General features: G+C 50.3%; 2 protein-coding genes across 7 annotated transcripts in view; both read left to right on the top strand.

Annotated features, from left to right (window-relative positions):
- LOC109272515 (ubiquinol-cytochrome-c reductase complex assembly factor 1) overlaps positions 1 to 7,793 on the top strand; it is a 101,551-nt gene extending 93,758 nt beyond the window's left edge. For all 6 annotated transcript variants that reach the window (XM_019458687.2, XM_019458690.2, XM_019458692.2 and 3 more), the window contains 2 exons: positions 3,322 to 3,435; positions 6,292 to 7,793. In XM_019458687.2, the coding sequence (XP_019314232.1) occupies positions 3,322 to 3,435; positions 6,292 to 6,426 (249 nt within the window). In that variant the 3' untranslated portion in view covers positions 6,427 to 7,793. The remainder of the gene's footprint in view (positions 1 to 3,321; positions 3,436 to 6,291) is intronic.
- Positions 7,794 to 19,162: 11,369 nt separating this feature from the next.
- Positions 19,163 to 25,808, top strand: FAM83C (family with sequence similarity 83 member C). Its single transcript, XM_019458695.2, has 4 exons — positions 19,163 to 19,862; positions 22,032 to 22,199; positions 22,410 to 22,534; positions 23,045 to 25,808. The coding sequence occupies exons 1-4, from the start codon at positions 19,350 to 19,352 to the stop codon at positions 24,483 to 24,485; spliced, it is 2,247 nt and encodes a 748-aa protein (XP_019314240.2). The 5' UTR covers positions 19,163 to 19,349; the 3' UTR covers positions 24,486 to 25,808.
- Positions 25,809 to 26,279: the final 471 nt, after the last annotated feature.

Here is a 26,279-nt window from a genome sequence, read left to right on the forward strand (position 1 = left end):
GCCACTTTTGGAACTTTCCTGTTTGCTACTCCGTTAAGTTCAAATTCCTCCATGGAATTTCCAAGCCTTCTGTCAGTGGTCCCTAGTGTGACCTGTCCACTGGTATCTCCCATTGTTTCCTAGTGTGTAACCTTTCCAAAGTGAGGCCATTTGCCCCACTGCCCCACAGACATGCTGTGACTGTCTGTGCCTGACTGAGACTCTCCTGGACAACTAGGTATGGAGGGCAGTAGCCAAGTCTGTCAGCTTTGGGCCTGAGGACCTGATTCAAGGCCTGAATCAGGCCTTGTAGATACTCTTTCTGTAAATGTTCAGTGAATTAATATATTCTCTCTTGCTTAGAATATCCTGTAGCTCTCCAAATATTCTCTATTCTCTAAGGCCTCCTTCTCCACAAAGCTTTCCCTGACCTCTCTAGATCTGTATTTGTTTACTCTGAATTTCAATATCATCTATCCATCCATCCATTAACAGGTATATATTAAATGCCTACCATGTGGGATGCACTGGGAATGTATTGGTGAATAAAACAAACATGGTCTGGTTCTTTCCCACTGGAGCTTACCTTCTAATGGGGAGACAGGTAGTAAACAAGTAAACAAGCAAATAAATATCTAATTTCAAATAGAGTGTCCTAGAAGCTAAGACTGAATAATGAGGAGCCAACCACGTACAGAGTATACATTGGAGTCACCCTATACAGATTGGCAGTTGTTCATTCTCCAGGATTTGATCCTGTGCTTCTGTTTAATGTGCACTAGCTTTGTCCCTTCAACTAGATTGCAAGCTGCCTGCAGGCTGAGACCATTTTGCTGTGATTCTGTGTTCTCAGCATCATGCTAAGCACATAGTGGTGTCACAAGTCAGTCTTCTCTGAGTGAGACTGCCATTCCAAACCCTTAATCATAACCAGGGCCTTCGAGCCACAGGCTTCCTCTCAATTACTCTAGGCCTAGGTCTCTTAATCTCTGAAGGATGCTGCTTTTTTGTGTTGCGAGGCAAAATAAGTAGGCCCCTAGTAGATTGTGGGAAGTTTACTCTGCAAACTAATATTTGGCTGCCAAGTACCCTTTTTCCTTTCCTGTTTTCTCTCTGACTTACGCTGGTTTGGTGGAAAGAAGGCTAAAGTTGGGTTTATTGATTTATTCAGCCAATTTTATCGCACTCCCACTCTGTGCAGGTACTGCGTCCTAACCAGAGTTAGTCAGGCACCATCCCTTGACTTCACAAGTGTGTTCTGGTCCTAAGTCTACCACCATTTAGCTAGATAACCTCTAAGCCTCTGTGTACTTACCTTTCAAATGGGGATAATAGAATCTGTTCCTCTCAATGTACATAGGCATTAGGAGCCAGGTATGTGAAGGTACTCTGACAGAGTGGAATAGTCAGGTTGTTATCACTGTTAATCTGAGTCCTGAGTCATCCTTTTCTTTCTGACTGATTATGGACTTGCCCCTTCCCAACCATCTCACCCATTGCCAAGGGTGCCTGTTTGCAGCAGGCCATGGCTCCCAGGGCTTTCACTGTCCTGTGCTCTGTGCTCATACTCTTAAGTCCTCACGACACCTGTTCTCACGCCTGTTCCTTCCCATGTAGCACATGTAGGTCGCTTCCAGCAGCACTCTGGCATGTGCCCAGGGCACTGTGGACACAGGCAGGCTGTTGGGTTAGCAAATAACTTGGAGAATGGTGATGTGCCTGAGCTTGTCCTTGGGCCCTGTCCCCATCTGCCAGAAGAAGCTGGTTCTCCTGACTCAGCCATTGTGCCAGCACAGTCTCTTTAGCTGTGGAATTGTAGGGGTGTTTAGCAGGGAGCATTTGGAACAGGCAGAATGTTTTTCCACCAAACTGTCAGCACCCCATCCTAGACTTGGCCCTTCCTGGCAGCAGGCCTGAAGTCAGACCTCATATGCTGCCATGTCCCAGAGACCAGTCCACAACATCACATTGAATACACGATCTGGGGTCTTTGTGCAGTGATTTGCCATTTACAGAGCCTTTCATGGCCATTATCTCCAAATTCTCACAACAATGCTGTGGGCTTGGTCTTAACTGTGTTTGTTCAGCTCATGAGAAGCTGAGACTCAGGAAGGGCTGGCTTTCGAAGGGCCACACAACTATCAAGTGACAGAGCTGCTGTTTGAACCTAGGTGGCCTGATCCCTAGATCTCACTGTTGTTTCAACTATATCCACAGCTGCCTGCCAAAGCAAGCTCCTGGTCTTTGTATCTGACTGTACTACACTTAACAGAGTACCTTTACATGATCTCACTTTCATAATGCAAAGATGTAGGGAAAGCATTTTCATCTCTGTTTATAATAGAGGAGCAAGTTGAGACTCAGGTGTATTGAATTGCCCACCATCTCTGAGCTTCGTAGTAGCAGAGCCAGGACTTGATCCAGCCTTATGACTTGTAAATCTCAGCCAGTGCTTTGTCTGGTTCCACATTACCTTGGCACCTGGACAGAGCAACTTCTTGGGGCCTTTTCCTTCAGTCACCCTCACCCCAGGAAGCAGGAACCTCCCCTCTCCTTCCCTTAGAGATCCAAACTAGTAAATGGCCCTAGTCCATGGCCCAAGTGCCGATTAGTCTCTGATATTTGGACTTCCCAACGGAGCCCCTGTCTCTGCTGGGAAGGACAATGTTAGGCACACATGCACACAGTGTCTGAGCATGCCCTCTGTGGCCCATGACAGTGAGCCTGTTCCTCTACTTGAGGAGAGGCAGGACAAGCCATGGCCAACCCAGAGATGGGTGACAGTGAGGTCATGGTGCCTGGTTTCCTTCCCCGGAGAGCCGGCTGCCTTGCATATGTGTCCATACACTAGGAGAGAAGGTGCAGTGTATTCCCACCTCTGTTTCTGGGGGGAAATACCCCCTCAGAATACTCTGTGCCTGTTCCTTGTGGACGGTGGTGGGAGCAATGTGCCACTGTTTCTCTTCTTCGCTTCACAGGTATCGCTGGGTCGAGTACAGTACAGGAGAGTAGAGGGAACTGTAGCCTGGGAAGGCGACCAGACATGAACCCCATCTCTGCATCAATCTTAGCCAGGCACTTGGCCCCTCTGGATTCCGTGTCCTTCCTCTGTATGAAATGAAAGGGTTGGATCAGATGCTCTCTGAAGACCTCTTCCAGTTCTATTGTGTAGCCGCCCCGTTCGTTCTTGTGGTGTATATAAGGTCCACAAGGCCTTTTTGTGGTATCTGTAAGGTCCTTCCAAGCCAATGCGGTGCTTGCCATTATGTTTACAATAGTCCCAGCTTTTGTATTGTGGCTCTGCCATGGTCCCCAGGAGACCAGTTGTCTTCTGTGTTCCAGGGAATCCTTTCAGATGACCATGGGCTAGCTGCTGCGCTCTGGAGAACCTTCTTCAACCAGAAATGTGAAGATCCTCGACAGCTTGAATTATTGGTGGAGTATGTGAGGAAACAGGTGAGCAGCCCTACACCTCTTCCAGAGGCTCATGGAAAGCAGGTCCTTCCTGAGGTCTGTAGATGCTGGACTTTCAGAGGATCATGAGAGGTTGAGTTCCCAGAGGCCAGTCTGAGGGAATTCTGACCACATCATGTCCACACCAGGCACTGATAGAGAACAGCCTCTCTGTATCCAGCCATGAGCTAGGCAGGGGGTGGGGTATGGGATAGAAGAAGAAGAGGCGCTGAGTAATCTCCTGCTTTCAAACACTTTTAGGCGTTCATTCACTACACATTTGATTGTCTGTTGTATGCCCAGTGCAGTGGGAGACCCTGGGTGTGCATAGTCCTGTAGGATATGGGAATGGGGTACAGTGCAGTTGCCCACAGTAGCCCTCTCTGCTCACATTGAAGCTCCAAGGTTCATGTTTCCTGTTCCTGATTTCTAGCAGGACTGGGCTCCAGGCAGAATTCCATAAAAAACCCTCAAGCCTCTGCCCACTGAATGCTATCCACAATCAAACAGCGTCCTCCTACTTCATTTACCATCCCCCTGGTCCCCCAGGGCTCCCTAACACCAGAGCTTCTAAGAGAAAACTCCAGAGTGAGGACTGCTTCACTACATAGTTTTTCTTGAAACCATGGCTACTTCACCTCTTGATCTCTCTGCTCCTTGATCCTGTATTGATGGGAAATCCATACTTTATAGACGAGTGAGCTGAATGGCAAGGAAGAGGAACATAGAGGCTTTTCCAGGGTCTCCCAGTGAGTCAGCCTGCACAGCTGGCCTAGAACCCCAAGCTGGTGATTCATGTAGCCACTAGAAGCCTTGGCTGCTCCAGACAGCTCATCAGCTCAGGCTGTCCCATGAGTCACATCTCTGCTTCATGGGCTTGGCCTCTGGAGCTGAAGGGGCCTCACCCCACAGTTATTCTCTTATTCACCTGTGTCCATAGCCTTTAAGCCTTCAACAGCCAGGGATGGGAAGGCCAGGCCCTGGCTCTTGGGTAGAAGCCAGCAGGAACAGCTTGTTGATGGCTGGAAAAACCACACAGTGGGGCTTTTCAGACCCAGAGGGTAGAGAACCCCAGAAGCCAGGACTTCTGTTTGACCATTCTTCAAATCTGCTAGAGCTGGAAGAAGGCACTGTGGCCAGAGGGCTCCACCCACACAGAACTCTTGAGACTCACTGTTGACTGGACTCACTGTCAGACAGAAGTAGCAACTGGCAAAGCAAATGCTGTGTTTTTTGAGAGACCAGCCCAGCTTTTCCATCTGCCATGGTGGGCTTGTGGCAGAGGCCACAACAAGGGCACAGCTGGGACCTCTCTGAGGGCCCTAAAAGAAGGAGTTACCACACCAGTGCCTCTAGAAAAAATCCTATATTGTCTAGTGAGAGGCAGGCAATAGAAAAACAGTGATAGGGCACTTAGGGAAGCAGGGAGCTTTCATGGGACCCGGTGGTATCAGCAAAACTTCTGAGTACCTGCTGTGCCAGGCACTCTCCTGAGAAAGCAGAGATTCACAGGACCCAGACCTACCCGCGAGCCAACTTATGGTTTGGTGAGGAAGCCAGTCAGGCACAAGCTAACCCTGGAATAAATCAGCCTGTGATGTGATACAGGGTAGAAACAAAGGCTGTGAAAGGCCAAAGACAGGCAAGACTCAGTATAAGTTAGCAGCTCGGGAAAGACCAGGAGGGGCCCTGAACAGATTAGTCCTGTGCCATGATCCTGGTTCGTCTGGTGGGTAGCCCAAGACCCAGTCAGAGGTTATGTTGAGATTTTCAATGCTGAAGATGGGCAGAGTGGCTGCATTAGGCATAGACATGGAGTTGTTGGAAAGAGGAGAGTATTTTAGGGGAGATAATGGGTCAGTTGCTCTCCTTGCACCGGAAGACAGCATGATGTATAGAAATCTAGACCTGAGGTATATGTGAGAGACTGAGGTTAGGTTTCAGGGTCAGCAGCCTGATGGTGAAACAACAGGAATGGAGGAATTCTTGGAAGAGGAGGATGATCCAAAGCCTAAGATGAGGCCTCTGGACTTCCATCCCTTCTCCTTTTCTCCCAAATGCCTTCTCACCCCACAGTGGAGCCTCAGCTTTCTGAATACAATGCTCACTCCTGATGTGATCCAGCTCCCACTGTAAATTTTGCCTGTCCCCTTGATAGCATTTCTCATTCCTCTCTTCTCCTTACTAGCAGCAGCGAAGGGAATTCTCCCAGAGACCACTTTTACCTCCTGAGACTTGGCCTCTCATTAGATCACTTGCTTCTTGTGGAACTTGTGCCCAACCTCACCTTCCCTGAAGCTGGGCCCACTGGCAAGCATGGCGGCCCACTAATCGTGTGGTCAAGGCCCCAGAAAAAGTTCCAGCGACTAGCAGTTACAAGCATTTAATCTTTTCATGAGTCCTGTGGGGGTACATGTTACTATTCCGTTTTCACACAAGGAGACTTAAACCTCAGAGAAGGGAATTGGCTCACTTTGAGTAACATCACTACCCTGAGTGGACAGATAAACTTACACACACATGCACACATCCCAAGGACATGTCTCCCCCAATACATCCTCCCTGAAAAGTTCTTGCAGTCCAGGAAGTCAGGGTTTGTGTGTCTGTTTTGGTTATTAGAGGTATGATGGGGAATTCTCTAAAGCCTTCCCAGTGAGCTTCCCCAGTGATTAGTTTCTCCCAACCCTCTCTAAGGAAATAATCTGGAAGATCAGACACCTGCTGACTGGGAGCTGGTATGGTCAGAACCCCCCACGAACTCCCTCCCCGTCCTCTCCATTGGAAGACTGATTCCTTCTGCCGTCTCATGTCTGTCCTGCCCTTGTCCCTGCCCTCTGTTTCTTGCTGTCCCTGTTGCAGATGCAGTACCTGGACTCCATGAATGGGGAGGATCTGCTTCTGACAGGGGAGGTGAGCTGGCGCCCTCTAGTGGAGAAGAATCCTCAGAGTGTCCTGAAGCCCCATTCCCCAACTTATAACGACGAGGGTCTTTGATGGACTGGTCCCTCTGAACAGCTGGCCAGCTGGCTTTGAAGAACTGCCAGGAGAGAGGTGCTTGTTTGGCCCAGAACCCTGCAGAAAGTGGCCTGAACTGACCTTTGAACAGCATCTGTCAAATACCTGGCCCCATTTGTGTTGATTTTCCTTTTAATATGCCCAGGAGCCTGATCTGGTGGGGTACAGTGCTGGGAGAACCCTTAGTTCTTCTGAGATATCCTCTCCCCCAAGAGAAGCCCTGAGCAAGAGCTCCCCAGCACACACTCCCCTGATCCCTTCCAGTAACTATGTGATTGACAGCTTTTCCCAAAGGCTGCAGAGGGATGGTGGTAAGTTAGAAACGGTACACTTCCACCAAGGGCCCACCATGGCAAAGGAGCAGTTTGGAATGCTGCTGAGTCAAGACGGGTAACCACACTCTGTCCTCTGGTTTTGAGCCATGGGGTTGAGTTGGCCATTAAAAGACACAGAGACATATCTCTGCAATGACTCTTTATTCCAGGGTTTTTTAGAAACTTATCTGAGATGGCATTTGCCATAAGCTGAGGAGCATCACCCAGCTCAGAGACAGGATGGGGAGAGGGTCAAGAGGATCTCTGCTGCTGTTCTTGCCTCCAGTTCATGGAGATGTCACTGTTGTGGCCAAGGCATAGCCTGCCAGGCTCCATCCTCTGGGACCCAGGAGGCTTCTGATGGCCAAGGGGCTTGTCACATCCTGAGTTGTTTGGAAAGAAGACCCAAGAACATAGGCCTTTTTGTCACTTCCCTATTGAATGGGGTGAGGGACATGCTGTCTTTTCCTCTCTTGACTCCTTTATGTGAGATACTGGGGCAAAGAGAATATTTTTTTCTGGCTTATCCCAGGGCCCAACCCCATGCCCAGCTTTCTAGCTCCTTCCTAACTTCTAGAGCGTGTGCTACAGAGCCACCTTGGTCTGTGCTCTTGAGGGTCAGTTGCCTCCTCCCTGAGTATGGGTCATCTCTTGGGGGATTTTCTTTGCATTGAAGGAAGGGGGCGGGGAACCATATTGCCCCTCCTTCCCCCATCAAACTTCCTTCATTTAACTTGCTATAAAATGAGTCATATAAAGAAATTCTATATGGGTGAGGTATATCCCACTTCTGTGAAAACATTACAAATCAGACCGCCTTCTCTGAGTTTATTTAAGATGCTTTTGTTGCAAGCGGAGTTCTAGAGTGAAGCCTCCTCTGTGTGTGTGAGATAATAACACCTTGTAACTCATTACAGCTGGGCACTATTTACATAAACCAGAGCTGAGCCAGGCAGGAATTTGCTGATTAATTTATTTTTAATGGAGTGAAGTATACCATGCACCAAAATAAACTTTACTGTGTGTACCTAACTGCTCCTGGAATGGATGGAAAAATTAATGGAACAGATTTTGGCTCCCAACTCCACACATTAATTCATATATAAAAGTTACTTGAGCCTTAACCCATTTGCTGCCCAGGGCAGCTCCCCAGCCGCAGATCCCAGCCCACAGCACCAGTTCAGCTACTGGGCTTGCATGAGAATCACGGAATTGCAGATTTAGAAGAAACTTTAGAGGTCTCTTAGTCCAACCCTGGTCCAGAACTTGACTCCCTTTCTCAGCATCCCAGTTGGCCTATGTTCATACAGGCCGTTTATGAATGTCTCCAGCAGCAGATGGTCCTGCCTGCAGAGCCAAGTCCTGTCTCCATAAGATGAGTAATCATCAAACACTGCAACTTGTAATACGGAGCTGCGTTTTAAAGAGCCAAATTGAATCTGTCATGTTGGGGATGTCCCAAAGCCCTCACTTCCTGCCTGCCGGCATCTTTCACCAAGTACACGACCCCCTCCCCTTCAAGATAAAATCGAGGCTCCTCGAGGCTGCAAGGCTCTTCTTAATTTGACCTGTGCTTGTTTCTGAGTCTCTAACTCATTTCTTCTCCGAGGAAACTGGACCATTTGGGGTTACCTGAAGAGACCACCCTGTATGTTTCCTCTACCTGGAATCCTTGTTTCCTCTTCAGACTAGAGAAATCCTGTGTGTCCTCAAATACCCACCCCCCATCCTACCTGGTCTGTCCCAGGTGGAAACTAGTTTTTACATACACACCCTTCATCCTGCACCATTAGCTCCCTCAGAATGGGCACTGTGAAGTCAGTCACCTTTGATTTTCTAGTGTCCCAGGAGTGCCTGACTCATGGTAGGCATCAGAATAAGCTTTGCTAAATGACAGAAGGAATGAATGACTAGATCATCAGTCATTATTAGTACAAGCCCAACAAAAAAAAAGTCCCTTTCTGGATCATTCTCTGACCCACAGTTCAGCTTATTTTAACAATTCAGTACAAAGTACCTCCGTTGGCTTTTGCATAGGAATGAGAGCTAAATGTTCTTTCTGTAGCTACATGTTTTTCTTTCTTTCTTTCTTTTTTAAGTGATCTCTACAATGTGGGGCTCGAATTCATGACCCCCCAAGACCAAGAGTCAACACTCTATGGACTGGGCCAGCCAGGCACCCCTAGCTACATGTTTTTCTACTGTAAATTGTTATTATACAAAACAAATGAAGGATGTTTCTTGCCCTCAGGGAGAATACTCTCTAGAAATAATTTTGTCATTTATTTGTACTCTGTATACTTCCTGAAAGGATCACAGAGACACGGTTCAACAAAACTGCAAAATGATTAGAACAAAGTTTAAAAGATAAGGTGCAAATATTGGGAGGCGGGGAAGGGAAATAATCATGTTAGAAAACCTGTGCTGCTAAGGGCACCTGGGTGGCTCAGTCGGTTGAGCATCAGTCTCTTGATTTTGGCTCAGGCCTTGATCCTGGGGCTGGGGGATTGACCCCTGAGTCTGGCTCCACCCTGAATGTGGAGCCAGTTTAAGATTCTCTCTCCCTCTCTGCCTCTCTCCCCTCACTCAACGCTGACTCTCTCTCTAAAATAAAAATTAATGGGGCGCCTGGGGGGCTCAGTTGGTTAAGTGTTCGACTTTGACTTAGGTCATGATCTTGTGGTTCATGAGTTCGAGCCCTGCATCGGGCTCTGTGCTGACAGCTTGGGGCCTGGTGCCTGCTTCAGATTCTGTGTCTCCCTCTCTGCCTCTCCCTCGCTTATGCTCTGTCTCCAAAAGAAACATCTAAAAAATAAAAATAATAAAAAATAAATTTTAAAAGTTAAAAAAAAAAAAAGAAAAAGAATGGGGTGGCTGGGTGGCTTACTCGGTTAGACATCCAACTTCGGCTCAGGTCATGATCTGGCGGTCTGTGAGTTTGAGCCCCGTGTCAGGCTCTGTGCTGACAGCGCAGAGCCTGGAACCTGCTTCAGATTCTGTGTCTCCCTGTCTCTGCCCGTCCCCCTCAAAAATATTAAATAAAAAAGAAAGAACCTGTGCTGCTAATAACCAACTTTCATAGGATTTTTGGGGTAATTTATGAAGTGGTTTTAATGCATTTTCTCACAGCAGTCCTGTAAAATAGGTATCCTCATCGTTCTTATCCCCTTTGCACAGGTGAAGGGACCAAGGGTCACAGAGACCTGGAGGCTCATCCAGACAGAGGAAGAAGGGACCCAGGGTGCCCTGGTCCACATCTTCCAACCCTTGGGTCCTTGTTCTTTCTCCATCCCACACTGCCTCCCACAGGTTAGCGAAGAAATCTGCAACAATATAAAACCGTGCTCTGAGATTCCTGGCAGCCAAAAGCAGAAATGGGAGTCAAGGTTATATAGGTCCCATTGTCACATAAAAGGAAGTACACTTCTTCATCAGAAGAAATAAATTGTTTCTTTTCAGAGAAGAACATACATACTGTATGGGTTATAAATGAGAAACACTGAACAACGTTGTGAATAGTACCTCTTAAGATTTCAGTTTTGCCTAAAAGTTTGAGAACCATAAATAATTGCTGTTTCTTACAACAAGCTGAGATTAAAGCCAAGGCCACAATTCAGCCAGTATCTTTTCCATTTCTGTTTTTGTCTCAGACACTGCTTGGTATTTTCACTTGTTACGACTTTTAATCCTCAGTGACAAATCTGTGAGGTAAGTGTTACTAAACTCCTGTTACCATTGAGGGAAACTGCATGAAGCTCAGGGGGACCCAGATTTACTCTGCATGCAGACTCAGGTGGTTCTGTGACCCGAGTCCAATGCGTTTGGTTTTAGAAAAGGAATACCAGATGGGGAAAGGAGCAGTTATTGCTACAATTTAAAAAAGTAAAAAGAAACATGCGATATCCAGCCATGTGGGTTTATGTAGACACATACACATACTAACAGGAAATGTCAGAACAAGGGGGTTAGACATCAGAAAAGCCTTGAAGGGAGTTGGGACATAAGGATGGGCAAAGTTTAGGTAGGTGGAAAGTGAACAGGAAATGAGCTGCCCAGGAGAAGGCCCAGAACAGGAAGCCCTTCAGACTCACGTGGTCCAGCTGAGTGGTTTGCTAAGGGAAGAAAAGGTTGCAGAGAGCCAGGTGGGGCCACAAATGGGGGTAGCCTGGGTAATACAGCATCTGGCAGGCATTCTCAGTAAGGGCTGTGACCTGATGGGAGTGGAGATGTTCGGTGATGTGCAAGGTGGATTGGCTCAGTCAGGAACTAGCCAACTAGGTTTGAGGGCCTGGAGGGTGATTGTAGGAATTCAAAGGGAAGTTCAGGGGCTCCTGGGTGGTTCAGTCGGTTGAGTGTCCGACTCCTGGTTTCGGCTCAGGTCGTGATCTCACGGTTCATGGCATCGAGCCCCATATCCGGCTCCATGCTGACAGCATAGAGCCTGCTTGGGATTCTCTCTCTGCCCTCTCCTGCTCACACTCATTCTCTCTCAAAATAAATTAATAAACTTGAAAATTCAAACTCCAGAAACATTTTTGAAGAAATCATCGGGACTTGATGCCTCCCTGCTCTTGGAGCCTGAAGAAAGCAGCCTGGAGCTCTCCTGGGAGCCAAGAGATGGCAATGTTGGGCAGAAGAGGGAAACTCAAAAAAGAAGAATCTTCTGTATTGTGTTTTTTCCAAGTGCTAATTACATTATCCTATGGGATAGAGCAGGGATTATTGCCCACATCGTATAGTAGGGGAACAGGTTCACTGAGAAGAAGCCACTAATTGGTGCAAAGTGACTCTGTAGCAAAGCTGAACAGTCTCCTGTCTTTTGAGCCCTACCCCATTGCTTTTGGTGTATGTTGGTTATGTCTGTATGGGGGCAGGTCTGGTGGAAGGTGCCCCAGGGAGAGCAAGGGCATAGAGAGGGGCTGAACCTTGGGAGATGATTAGGATAGAGGGACTAAGGACTTTGGACTTGTCTTGGGTATAGAAGGACACTTGAAATCATGAAAATGGATGAGCTCCCAGAGGTAAAATGTAGAGGGTTGACCAGGAAGTGGGGTCAGTGTGGGAGAAAGCATTGGGGGGAAGGCGGGGGTTGGGTAGGAAGAGCAAGAACCAGCATAGGAAGTAGAGGCTGGGGTAGAAGCCAGGGGAGAGAACTGCCAGAAGGAGGAGGTTTTTAATGGTGCATGCTGCAGAGTAGGGGCCAGGGAGTAAGTGAATGAGGCTTAAGGGTTTTAGACTATTCCAGGAACAAGATTTTTGAAAGAATACAGACATTGCAAAGGATTAAGAAGGCAGGGTATCTTGATAAGTGCCTAGCTGAAAAGAAACGGAGGAAAATTGGGCAGGAGTTAGGAGAGCACGGTAAGAACTAAGGTATTTAAAGCACAGAAAAATGAAGATGTGCATGGGCGGGTGAGGAGGAGCCTGAGTAAATGTAAAGCACCCGATGGAGTAGGAAACTTCCCATAAGTGTTAGGAATTATGAGATCCTTCTGAAAGTGGAAGCCTGGTCTTGAGAACAAGGGCCTGGCTTTGGAGGGGAGGAGGGAACTTTTCCTGTGGCCAGAGATTGGAGTACAAATGGGGCACAAGGGATTTCTGAGGTGAGGAGGCTGAGAGGGAAAGGGCAAGCTCATGCTGGTCTCCAGGGAACCTGGAGTTTACCGGTCATTGGGGTGAAGGGGAAAGGAAAGGGAGCTAGTGGGTTTTTGGAGAGTCCGAAGTGTTTGAACTCTTCCTTTGGGAGCAGCCCTCCTGTAGTTGTTGCCCTGGTTCTGCCTATTTCTAGGCTTCCCACAGAATCCCACTATGGCTTGTCCACCGCACCACTGGTTTGGCCTTAGGCAGGGGTAAGCCAGACCCTGGGGCCCTGACCATGATCGTCTACCCACTCACTCCTGTCCCAGTGTTAACCAGCCATCACAAATCATCTGTGGCTTCCAGGAGACTTCCCTTGAGCTATGCTGGTGAGCCTAGGACCTACACCCTTCCCAGGTCAAGGGCCTCTCACACACACACACACACACACACACACACACACACACACACACAAATCTACCATCCATCTATTGAGGGGAGAAAAGGTCCTAGAGATCCTGAATGGAGAATTTCTAGAAAGGGAGTCTTCAAGTACTGACCTGTAATGTCAAACAGTGATGGGGGGGGGGGGGGGGTGGAGTGATGGAATATGTAAGTGCTAGAAGAGAGTTGGAGACTTCCAACCCCACCTTCTTACTTCACACATGGGAGGCTGAGGTCCTGAGAAACTCAAGTTTTTGCCATTGGGAACCAGAACCATAGGCCTCTGCTGGCTTGTTTCTTCCCTAATTTTATCTCCCCCTGTCCAGAAATGGCTCCTTAACCTCCCAGTCACCATGTGAGAAAAAGCCTGCCACAGGGCTGTACCCTAGTTGGGGATGGGGGGTGGAGACACGGTTCCTCTAAGGTTCCAGAATGGGTCATGAGCTGTAAACCCCCAAAGCATTTCATTTATACCTTGGTTTAACCTGTGGCTTATAATTATTTATGAGTCTGCCTTCCCCACTAAACTATGAATTCCTCCAAGGCAGAGACCAAGTCTTACTCATCTTTGAGCCCACAGTGCTGGCTTAAAGGATGCATTAAATACATGTTGGGTGAACTGGATGGACAGAGGAGAGGAGATGATGGGATATGACAGGGAGGGTGAGGTGGTGAGACCAACAATGCTGGGGGCTTAAGAGGTCATTAGATAATATCTCTTTCTTCCTCTCCCAAGTTCAAAACGAATTGAGAAATAAGACCTAAGAGACAGGGGCACCTGGGTGGCTCAGTCGGTTAAACGTCCGACTTTGGCTCAGGTCATGATCTCACGGTTTGTGAATTCAGTCTCCATATCGAACTCGGTGTTGTCAATCAGAGCCCGCATCAGATCCTCTGTCCCCTCACCTGCTCATGCTCCCTATCTCTCTCTCTCTCTCTCAAAAATAAACAAACATATAAAATTAAAAAAAAAGAAAAGACCTAAGAGATATGAAAACAGTGGTTATACCAGTATTTCTGACAAAGCTGATTGGAGAATGTAGCTTTCACTCTCTGGCCAAATGGGCTTGTTAATATCCTAAAACTAAACTTACTCACCTCTACCCCCAGAAAGAGCAGACCTCTTCCTCCCCATTACAGGGGCAGAACCTCCTCTGGAAGTTTGCTATGCAGGTGAATGAAGAATATACTACCTTTGCCTACAGCAGAACCAAAGAGAGAGAGAGAGAGAGAGGGAGGGAGAGAGGGAGGGTGCGGGCAGGGCAAAAGATTGGAGTCCAGCTCCTTCTAAGCCACCAATCAGACTAGCCATTCCTTCCTTGGAGAGGAAGAGCGAGTGAAGAGAAAAGAGGGGGCAGTCCTCTCCTACTTCTCCTCCTGGAAAGTAGAGTAGGAATTCCCTCCCCTTACAGAAACAGAACAAGTCTACAACTGGATGGGATAAGGTGGATGAGTGGGTTGTGGGAAGTTGAGGGAATGGAGACACCATCATCACAGTGTCTGTAGTCTAGACCCCAGACTCGGCCACCTTTACAAAATAGAATGCCCAAATTCTCGTTCTTGTGATCTGCCTGCCAGAATGCTTATCTGTGTATGGAGGGTGAAGAGAGGACCTTGTCCCCTGTGAGCTGGAATAAGAGGCCAAATCTCAGAGCCACACTCCACTGATGTGGCCAGAGGGCCATGTTCACATTCAGAACCAGCCTTTGGTCTAGAACGGGTCTGAGACGGACCAAAGTAGCTCCTCCGGTGGCTGCTTCAGGCCTCTTTTGTCTTCAGGCCTCTACTTGAGCCCCTGCCCCTTTCATGGCCTGAGAAAGCTCTAGAATCCAGCATGTACTAAACTATTCCTCCTCTTGGTCAGGCACTTGCCATAAAATAGCCCATTTATGGGGGGCCTGGGTAGCTCAGTTGGTTAAGCATCTGACTCTTGGTTTTTGCTCAGGTCATGATCTCACAGCTTCATGGGTTTGAGCGCCACATTGGGCTCTGCGCTGGCAGTGCGGAACCTGCTTGGAATTCTCTCTCTCTCCCTCTCTCTCTGCCCCTCCCCCACTTGCACTGTCTCTTAAAAGAAATAAACTTAAAAAAAGAATAAAAGAATAGCCCACTTATTCCTCACAAAAACCTGGTGAAGGAGGTGATGTTGGTCCCATTTTACAGATTAAACCACTGTAGCTCAGAGTTGTGATTGTTCCATTTGCTCATTAAGTGCCAGAGCGAGTGGGACCTCCTGAAGGCCCCTGTGGTGCTCAAGAACAGTGAACCACACCCATGTGGGTTGTTCTGCCAGTCTGGTGCTTTGGGCCACTCTTCCCCTGGGGGGCTGTTTCGTAAGTCATCCTAAAATACCACTCTAGAAATCTTGCCAACCTTTCGCCATCGTCTGGACAATGAGAGCCAGCAATTCAGCAAGGCCCTCTTCAGAGTGTGGCTCCAGAGACCTTTCTGGCAGCCCTTTCCCTGCACCACAGCCTCCCATCTTCCTTCAGTAGCCATGCCTGCGCCCCTCTAGCCCTCCAGCCCGGAATGTCATTCTGCACATCTTGGAGTCTTTCTCACCCTTTTATATCTTCACCGCTTGTTCCTGTGTCTCTAGCTCTTAGGTCACTTTGCCTTGATGCAAGGGATTTGGGCACAGCCTGGCTCTCCTACTTTCTGCTCCTCCCAGGAATACTGTCACCTCCCACCCAGAAGTGCCACATAAAAGGTACGCGGCAGTGCTGGCATCCGAGCAGCCTGCATCTGATGGGCTCCAACCATCCCCACACGACAGTCATCTGCCCAGGCGCCACCTGGCTTATAAAAGACCACAGACAAGGTGAGGTGGCCCCCAGGATGGCAGAATGATGCCAGGCAGGCGCCTGACATGTCCCCGGGACAGGAAAATATTTTTCTTCCCTTTAATAACGGTTATTAAGGGGCCTGTGCCAACACACTGCCGCCAGGGTCCAGGCTTTGCTATCCATACGGCTCCTACCACTCTGGGTCTCCAGCCCAGGCCCAGCCCTGAGGCCAGGATATACCTGTCTACCCTCTGGTTGCCCTCTACCCATTCAATCCAATGGGAGGGGCTAGTCTTGCCACCTAGGGGATTTGATTTGACTTACACGCTTTCATTATCAGCGTGTCAGGGATACCTTGGAGCCCTTTTCACTTCAATTCATTGTCTTCCTGTCTCTGCCCCGCTCACTTGACCTCCCTGTGCACGCACCCAGTACCACACTGCAGAGTTAGGGTCAAAGACCTCCCCCGCTGCACAGTCACTCATGCACACAAACAGATCTTCACCCAAACATCACACAAATATACATACACACATGCAGACACAGGTAAATGCACACTGACATATGGCTAGATATTTAAAGACAGCCAAGCAGACATACAAACGTTAACAGATAGCATATACATGTACATTACATGCACAGGTACAGCTATGCATGAGCATGTGTATATATATTGAGTTGAACCATATGAAATTACTGATGTTCACTGTTGGGTTTTTTTTGTTTTGTTTTGTTTTTTACTTACAAAAATAGAATCGTGCCTTGTTGGCTCAGTCTATAAAGCACATTACTTCTGATCTCAGGGTTGTGAGATCAAGCCCCATGTTGAGCATACTGATTTCACTCATTTTATCTGGTCTGTGATCATGTTCAGGCCAGACACAGGTCCTTCTATGTCCACAAAGCTTCACACAGGGCCTAACACATTCGTGGCAGGGGGCAGAGGGATTTAGGGGTTCCCATGTTGATCTGGGCCCTGGGACCCAAGATGAGTGGGGCTGGGTTTAAAAAAAAAAAAAGAATCTAACACAAACATCAGCATGGAGGGAAATATACAAAACTCTAGAGCCAAATTTGTACACCCGTGTTTAAAGAGCATTATTCACAATAGCCAAAAGGTGGAAACAACCCAAGTATCCATCAGTGGTTGAATGGATAAACAACGTGGTTTATACACACAGTGGACTATTATTTAGCCTTAAAAAGGAAGGAAATTCTGACATGTGCTACAACATGGATGAACCTTGAGGACTTTATGCTAAGTGAAATATGCCAGTCACAAAAGGACAAATACTGTTTGATTCCACTGAGATGAGATGCTTAGAGTAGTCATATTCATTGAGTCAGAAAGTAGGTTGGTGGTGGGGCACCTGGGTGACTCAGTTAAGTGTCCAACTTCGGCTCAGGTCATGATTTCACAGTTCGTGGGTTTGAATCCCACATTGGGCTCTCTGCTGTCAGCACAGAGTCTGCTTGGGATCCTTTAGTCCCCCTCTCTCTGCTCCTCCCCTGCTCACTCTCTCTCTTTCTCTCTCAAAAATAACATTAAAAAAGGGAAAAGAAAAGAAATAGTGGTGGTTACCAGAGGCTGGAGGAGAGGAGGGAATGGGGAGTTGGTGTTTAATTAAGGGTACAGAGTTTCAACTGGGGAAGATGAAAAAGTTCTGGAGATGGATGGTGGTGATTGTTGCACAACAGCATGAATGTACTTAATGCCACTGAACTGTATACTTAAAAATGGTTAAGATGGTAAACTTTATAAGTCTTTTTCCACAATTAAAAATAGTTTTTATAAAAATAGCCAACAATATGTATCATCAGATAGATGTGTAAACATTGAGGGATAAACACAGGAACCCAGCAACACAGAAACACCCTGTCTCCCCTCTCAGGAACAGTTCTCCAGCCCAGATAAGGGCCCACTTCTACCCGCAAACAAATCTGGAGATAAGGCCCTAATGAGGGCCCTGCCTCCTGGATACCCCTACAGCTCATTACCCTCCCACGGTCTGGCTCTGTTTACCCAATCTCTTACTGTTCATGTAATCCCCCACCCCCACCCCGGGTGAAGGACCTCCTTAGCGCATCTGGTGTTCCAGTGTCTGCCCCTGCCTCTGGAATGGGATGGAATGGCCCAGCATCTCACCTCTTGGCCTTACCCTGACCCCTGGGCCCCTCACTTCTAGGATCCTCAAAGACAAAGCCCCAGTCCCATTCATCTTGGGTCCCAGGGCCCAGGTCGACATGGGAACCCCTAGATCCCTCTGCTCCCTGCCATGAATGTGTTAGGCCCTGTGTGAAGCCTCGTGGACATAGAAGGACCCGTGTCTGGTCTGAACATGATCACAGACCAGATAAAGCAAGTGAAATCAGTATTATACTGGGTTGTGAGACGTGATGTTAGGTCTCCTGTTGTCCAGGCCATCCTCATTGGACCTCATCCCACCTTAGAAGGGTAGCACCGTGAGTTGGCACTGTGCACTGCTGTGACCACTTCTGCCTGGCCTGCCTCCCTAACTAACTGCCATCTACCGACCCCTCTTCTCCAGAGCAAAGCCTCTTACTCATGCTACTGAGGACTCTGAGACTGTGGCCCTTGTTAGGGGCAGAGAACAGAAACTTGCCTGCTCTGTTTGCCTCCTGACCTTGCAGTGTGCCGCCATTCCTCTAAAACAACCTTTCTTCTGAGCCATTTAATACGCAGCCCCTGAGGTGGGGAGGAAGAATGTGGTGTGGCCCATGCCAGGCCAAGCCATGTGGAACAGCATTTCTCAGGGATGGGCCTGGGTCCACTGTCCCAGGTGCACCGGGGTACTTGTAAAAAAGCAGGCTTCAGAGGTTTACTCAGATTTTCTGGATTTGAATCTCAGATGGGTGAATCCTGGGGATCTGCATTTTAACACTCCCCAGCTGTTCCTGGGGACTAGGGTAAAAGCCCTGCTGGAGATCCTTGGAGGATGGACTCAGAGCCAGGGTGGGGGGTGGGCAGCGGACTGTGAGTGTCACACTTAGGGAGGTAGAGAGCGGCAGAGCCATCATGGGAGCAGATGGGCCCAGACGGGGGACAGATAGGTGCTGATGTCCTTGACAGCTCTGTGTGACACCCTGTTCAGTTATTTAGGGCCTGTATGCAAGGTGTGCCAAGGCTTGTGATATCCACCGTGGTATGTTTAGGGTTATGGCTTGTCTCTGAATTAACATTTGGGTCAGTTCACATGGGTTTGATCGAAACGTATGGTCTGCATATGACATGACAGCCTATCTACTTGTGTGTTCATGTCTTTATCTCGGTATCTTGAGTCATTTATCCACCCTGGTGTGTGTGTGTGCGCGCGAGTGTATGTGTGTGTGTTGTGCATGTGTGTGTCTGAACAGGACTGGGCCCCTCTGGACCATAATCCAACCTCTATGGGGGCTCTGGAAGGTCAGGGTTTGGAGGAAACTTGCTGGGAGCCTGGTGGGGCTGGGGCAGGTGAAGGTGGGGTGGTGCCAGGGTGGGGGTGGGCAGGAGTGCGTGCTAAGGGCCTGGCACTGCCATTTCCCTGAGCGGGCGAGTCTCAACAGCAGGCAGACAGGTGAGGCTGACCCGACAGGTTCCAGAGGCCAGGGGCAATGGGGCGGAGCATGGCTCTGATTTAGGGTGGCAACGTGTTGGGGGCCCTGGCACATACGGGGCGGGCAGGCAGGAGGTGGTTCTATTGGTATCTTCTTCCTGCTGCAGCCGGCCCAGGGTGTAGGCCATGGAGCCTGCTGGAGGGTGAGGGCAGCCAGGTGGGCAGGAATGTTCGGAGGCCTAGGGCCTGGGGACTTGGGGGCCCAGGGCATGGCGGGACCCCTGCGGGGCCGGGTGGAGGAGCTGAAGCGGCCGTGGTGGCGGGAGGCCTCACCACTGGTGCTCCAGCACAGTGAGGCTGCCCGGCTGGCAGCCGACGCCCTCCTGGAGCGGGGCGAGGCCGCCTACCTGCGGGTCATCTCCGAGGAGCGGGAGCTGCCCTTCCTGAGTGCTCTGGACGTGGACTACATGACCAGCCATGTGCATGGGGGCCCTGAGCTCAGCGAGGCCCAGGGACTGGAGGCCTCGGGGCCTGACCGCCTCAGCTTGCTCTCTGAAATCACCTCAGGCACTTACTTCCCCATGGCCTCTGACATAGACCCCCCGGACCTGGACTTGGGCTGGCCTGAGGTTCCGCAGGCCACAGGCTTCAGCCCCACCCAGGCTGTGGTCCACTTCCAGCGGGACAAGGCCAAGAACATCAAGGACCTTCTGCGTTTTCTCATCAGCCAGGCCCGCACGGTAAGGGCCTTATATCTTCAGACATTCATTCCACAGATGTGTAAACTGAGACCCAGGGAGGGAAAGGGACCAACCCAAGGCCATATAAAGCAGCTTAGGGGCAGTACTGGGACTAGAACCTCTGGCCTCTATCAGATCACCAGCTCCTAGAGGGTGGGCATGTGTTTTATTTACCTTGGTAATCCCTTGACACTCAAGAGCATTACTCACCAAACACCCTAAAAATGCAGGCAAATTGGGCATATTGCTAGGAGGGATCCTTTCTGCATCTTTCTTGGGAGAGAGTCCATGGCCTTCATCAGAGTCTTGGAGAGTTTATGCTCCCAAACTAAGAAGTCCAACCTTGATGAACATTTGAGTCACCCCCTTGACTTATTGAGGAGGAAACTGAGGCCAGAGAGGGGCTGGCACTTGCTCAGGAAGGTCCAGTCAGTTGGTGAAATAGAGCTCAGGGGGAGAGAAAGGGGCCCTGACTCAGGCCCTGGACCCAGGCTTGGCCCTGCCTCCTGGTGCACATCCCCAGCTGCACCTCACCCCTCGTATACTGCATCTCCAGCTGGGCCTGAAACGGGGAAGAAGGCACTGGTGCCCGGGCCTCAGCATGGCATTTGAGGGCCAGGATGATAGTTCTGCACCAAAAGGGAAGAGGGGTGGGGGCTTCTGGGCTCAGAGGTGGGGAGCTGGGGCTCAGGAGAAAGAAGAGGGGGAGGAGAGCAGGTCCCATGGTCAGTATCTGGGAAGGCTCCAGCCACAGACTAACATAGCTTCATTCCTGAGCCCTGACCTCCGACTCAGGAGGCAGGGGAATGGATCAGATGACCCCACGAAGGATTTGAGGTGGGTTAGACTCAGTGTCTTTGTCTGGGGGAGCAGCCTGCTGCAGAGATCAGGAGCCAGCAAGCTGGAATCTCCCAGGTGCCTCCAGAGCCTCCTTGGCAAACCTGCCTGTGCCCGAGGCAGGGGAGGGCCGGGCCTGATTAGCACTGGGAATGGGGTTATTAGTGAGGTGGCTGCTGTTGTCACCCCTGGCCCTTTGATCTTTCTTACCTGACCTTGTTTCCCCCACCCTCAGCCAGGCCTGTGCCGTGGACTAGGGCACCCTCCAGCACTTGCCTCCTCACCCTCACCTAGACCCTCCACCTCTGGGCCAGGAGCCAGGCTTCCACTCTGGGCTGTCACTGACTCTCAGAGTGACCTTGGGAAGGGCTTCCTTTTCCTGTGGGCCAATGTCCTTGTTCGTTAAGCAGGCAGCAGGAAAGGAACATTTATTGAGCTTCTGTTGTGTGTTGAGTATTTTCACATTGAATTCCTCATAACTATGAGATGTAGCTATCATTATCTTCATTTAACAGATGAGGAAATTGAGGCTCACAGAGGTGAAGAAACTTGCCCAAGGCTGTATCACTAGGAAGTAGCAGAGTGCAGATTTGAACCCGGTTCTGTCCGGCTCCAGAGCTGCAGTGCTTTGCACCTCTTGCCTCAGCCTGGACGACAAAGGTGGTTCTCACAGCAGATATATGCAAAGGGAAGAAGGGGCAGTTGGGGGCTTGATGGTGTGAGGGGGTTTTCAGGGCTTCTGTGAGGCAGTCCATTAGATGAGGAGACCACAAGCCCCAGTCCCTCAACTGAGCAGAAAACTTGGTCTCACTTGGTGTGGGTGGAAGTGAGGGAGTCTGTGGGTATAAGATACCACACTAGACCTCTGTTGCTTTGTAGGGAAACTGAGGCAGGTCTGGCCAATGGCTCAAAGCCCCCAATAACTGGCCTGCAGCTCTAATTCTTGAGGAGGGAAACTTTGACAGCGCTAGGGCTGGAGCTAGTGGGAGAGCATGAGAGCCTGCACTGGGAATTGGGGTCTAGTATCTGCTCCTGACTCCTTCCCTACTCTTGGCCTAGGTCTCCTCACAGACATCTTTGAGAAGCCCATGACAGATAAACCCTATGTCCCCAGAAATATGCACACCGAAGCTTGCAAACGTATTTTGGGCATTCAAGACAGTGGAACCCCCGCTGAGTCTAAGTTAAGAACCTCTGAGCTAGGTTGTTGCTAAAAGCCCTTCCAGTCCAGATGTTCTCAAAGGCTCTGGCCTCCTGCTTTTAAGCCCAGTTCTCTTTTCCTGGGCTGGGCAATATCCCAGGCAGGGCTGAAATTCTCCCTACGTCCTCCAGGTGGTAGCTGTCGTGATGGATATATTCACGGACATGGAGCTTCTGTGTGACCTCATGGAGGCCTCGAGCCGGCGTGGTGTCCCTGTCTACCTGCTTTTGGCTCAGGAGCACCTAAGGCACTTCCTGGAGATGTGCTACAAGATGGACCTCAACGGGGGGCACCTGCCGGTCAGTGAGGGACAGGGGCGGTAACCAGGGGGTGGGGTGGGGAGTCAGGGAGGGCAGAAGGGTCAGTAAGCATGTGGGGGGGTGGTCAATGGGAGTGGGCGACCTGACTTTCCTTAGCTGCTTAAGGTTAGAGACTGCAAGGGATTTAGATGTGGCTTGAGCCCCATTCTCTCAAGGTCATCACCCAACCTACCTCCCTCCTTGGCCCAGAACATGCGTGTGCGGAGCACATGTGGGGACACATACTGCAGCAAGGCCGGCCGCCGCTTCACGGGGCAGGCCCTGGAGAAGTTTGTTATCATCGACTGTGAGCAGGTGGTGGCAGGCAGCTACAGGTGAGCACAGGGAACAGGGGAGAGAGGGGCGGGGGGGCTGTGCCACCGGCTGGTGAGGCACCTGGGATCTGGCAGCTTGAATTTACCTTCATCCACCCAACCCTGGCAACATGGACTTGACAGCTACCAAGTGCCAGGCACTGTGCAGGCCTCAGGGCATAGTGGGGGGGAAAGACAGCCCCCCACTGGGCCCTGGAGGAGCTCACTCTGTGGAAGGATTACTTTAATGCCTTTGGCATATTGCACCTCAGAACTGGAGGGACTCCAGGGACTCTCGTCCCCAGTCCATTTTACAGATGGGGGAGTTGAGACCCTGAGATGGGAAACCATGTGCCCAAGTCCTCTAAGCTGAGTTAGAACTAGCACAGACTCTGAAGTCAGAGCTCTGTCGCCTCACGTAGGTCCTAATGGTGGTGGAGTTGTCTTGGTATGTTCACCTGGTTATGACTCCCCCCGCCCCAGCCCCAGGCTCCTGCACTTTGCCTTCTGACCTTGACCCTCTGTTCCCAGCTTCACCTGGCTTTGCAGCCAGGCCCACACTAGCATGGTGCTGCAGCTGAGGGGCCGCATCGTGGAAGACTTTGACCGGGAGTTCCGCTGTCTGTATGCCGAGTCTCGGCCTGTGGAGGGCTTCTGCGGTGGTGAGGGTCCCGTATCTCCCAGGGCACTGTGTCCTCCCACAGTGGCCCTGGGCTTCCGGCCCAGTGTGTTGAGCCCTGCATCCTCCTCACCCTCCAGCACCAGCCTTAGCAGCATCAAACGCTCACCTCTAATGGACCACTCCTCTTACCTCAGTCCACCAGGAGGCGGTGGCTGCAGTGACACGGGTATGGGGTCCTCATCCCTGGGCCCTGCCTGCCGCGGGGCCAGTGGCCAGCCCTCTCTGAAGCGCCAGCTGTCTGACCCTAACCATGGCTCCCTGCCAGGGCCCTACAGGTCCAATCTAGGCAAGTTGGGGGTATCCCCATGGTCCCAGTCCTCCCCTGCCCTCAACCACAATGGTGCCAGCCCCTTGACCCTGGCAGTGGGGTCACCTATGCTTGCCCGCCAACGCCCCCTCCTCCCCTTCCCCCAGGGTGTTTCAGCCCTATCCCGGCTCCCAGAGAATGGGCTCCTGAGAAGCCAGGAGTCTAGTCCCCAACGAAGTCGCTGGGTACCTAGCACAGCCCTGGAGACAGTGGAGGAGAAGAAGGTGTCTCTGAATCAGAGCCATGGCCAGTTGGATCTCCTTGTCCCCTTCCCCAGAGCCAGAGAAGCTGGAGGCCCTGATTCTGGGGTTGACCCCAGCTTGGGCTCCTTCTGGCCTGGAGAGCAGGCTCCAGAGGACAGGCGGTTGTCCCCAAACCAGAGATATAACCAGCTGGATCTCCTGCCTCAGACCCAGGGTGCTGGGGGTACCCCTGAGTCAGGTTCCCCCAGACCTGGCAATCAAATTCCAGAGGACAAGAGGCTGTCCTCAAACCACAGCCACAGCCAATTGGACCTCCTGGTACAGTACCCCAAGGCTGGGGGCTCCAGAGTGCCCCCTGAAGCCAACTCCTCAGCCAGGGCTGACAAGCAAAGTCTTGATGAGCGACGACAGACCCTGGGCCACAGCCAGCTGGACCTCATCACAAAGTTTGGCCCATTCCGGGGTGAGGGGCCTGGGCCCAGTGGTCTCCCCAGACCAAGCCCTGCTCGAAAGGCTGGAGTGGGCTCTGGGGATGAGAATAGGCTGACCCTGGGCCATAGCAAGCTGGACCTCATTACCAAGTATCATCAATTGCAGGGCACCAGGCAAGGACCTGACCCTGGCCTCCCTGGAGGCCCCACAGGTGGCCATCACAGTGGCAGTAGCAATGGCCTGTCAGGGGATGAGAAGCGGCTGACCTTGGGCCACAGCAAACTGGACCTCATCACTAAGTACAACAAGTCCAAGTTCAAACTTCTCCGAAGCCGCTTTGAGTCCTAGTCCTGCTCCCACCAAGGACATGTCCTTCCTCCATCTACTTGGATTCTAGATTTACTCAGGTTCCAGACCCTGGGGTTCTCCAGCAGGGCTGCATGGGGAGCAGAGGGTGTCTAGAAGCTCAAGTTAGACACTCACTGAGTTCAGAATTCTTGTTTACACACACACACACACACACACACACACACACACACACACACACACACACGAAAACAGAAACCACAGTACCTGCCATTTGCCACTGTGCTGGGTGCCTTACACAGGTTAATTCTCATCCTTCATCCTCACAACATTCTACAAGATAGACCTCTAGCAGGTATACGTTTCTAGGATCATAGGTACTATCTTCCCTATTTTATAAATGTGGAAGCTGAGGCCCAGAGAGTTTGATGACTTGCTTGGAATCAGGTCCAAGTGGAACCAGTGGCAGAGCTGGGGCCCAAACCCGTGTCCCTAATGCTTAAGATTGTGTTTTTGCACAGACATGACACACCATTATCAACAGTTCACATGTCCCCATGCACACAAAACACACACATCACAGAGATTCCCCAAATGCCTGTATAACACACACAACACCCTGACAGGGTTCATACCCACAAACTGAATACCCATAGACACTCAGTAAGTAAACAAAGGTCCATGTGATAAACCCAAACACTCAGAATTCTAGTTACAGGTACTCAATAAATGTAATATGGCTAAATGAGTAGCGAAACAAAATATATGCATTCAGTGCACACTGTAGACCCCTCAGAATCCACAGACAATAAATATGCACATAACCACATACACACACCATATACACACACATAGGTATGCACACAGCAACCAGTATCTTCTTTGGCCTAAGCTGTGTACCTACCACAGGGCTGACAAGTGAATCAGACTCAGGCCCTGGGAGATAAGGATAAATACATAAACCAATGGCAGGCAAGACAGAGCTGTATGTAACTCAAGGAATCAGTGGCAGGGGGTGGTGACAGTGGAGTGGTGAGGAAAGTTTCAAAGGAGGCAGACTTTGCGTCAGCCCTTGAAGGATGGGGAGGATTGGACAGATGGAGGAGAAAAGGAATTCCTGGTAGAGGGAAGCAGGTGAAGAGAGGCCAAGGACAGGACAGGATGAGTGGGTCTGAGATGAACTGGGGAGGATAGAGAGGGTGTGGATACTCAGACTCTGACACACACACACACACACACACACACACACACACACACACACAGAAGCATAGGCTCTGATAGGTTTTTCGTCTTTTCCTGAGCTCACCACCTGCCTGGGACAGTTTACACAATACAAATCAATAAAGGCAGACATGCTATGACCCAGCAGCAGCCTGGTGTGTCCTGAGAAAGGTGGAGTTGTGGAACTTCACGTTGAGGGCTGGGGAAGAGCCAATTGACCATTCAGGCCAATTGTGGAGGGCTCCCTGAGGGAGACGGATGTTTGCAGAAGGGCTGAGGGGAGGACAGGGCTCCAAGCCCCCTCTACCCTCATTGTGACATTCTGAGAGGCCTTGGGGCTTGTGTAGACTCTACAAAATGTAGATCAAGTTCATCTCATCCATGAGAGCAGGTCCCTTGAGTGCTACCATCTATCTCGAGGACATAGTGGTTCCTGAGTGAGTGACCAAGGACATGCATAGTGGAAGCCAGTCAGCATCCACACCACTGCCCAACTGGACCCTCCCTAAGACCCGGTTTCATCCATCCTTCCCTCTCTCCAATACCTTCTTCAGACTGGTTTCTTCTACTTCTTGGCCACGTCTCCTTCTCCGACCTTTGTCCTGGTCTCATTTC

This window comes from Panthera pardus, unplaced genomic scaffold (genome assembly GCF_024362965.1).
Source record: "Panthera pardus isolate Hobbes unplaced genomic scaffold, ASM2436296v1 HiC_scaffold_25, whole genome shotgun sequence".
Lineage (NCBI taxonomy): Eukaryota > Metazoa > Chordata > Mammalia > Carnivora > Felidae > Panthera > Panthera pardus.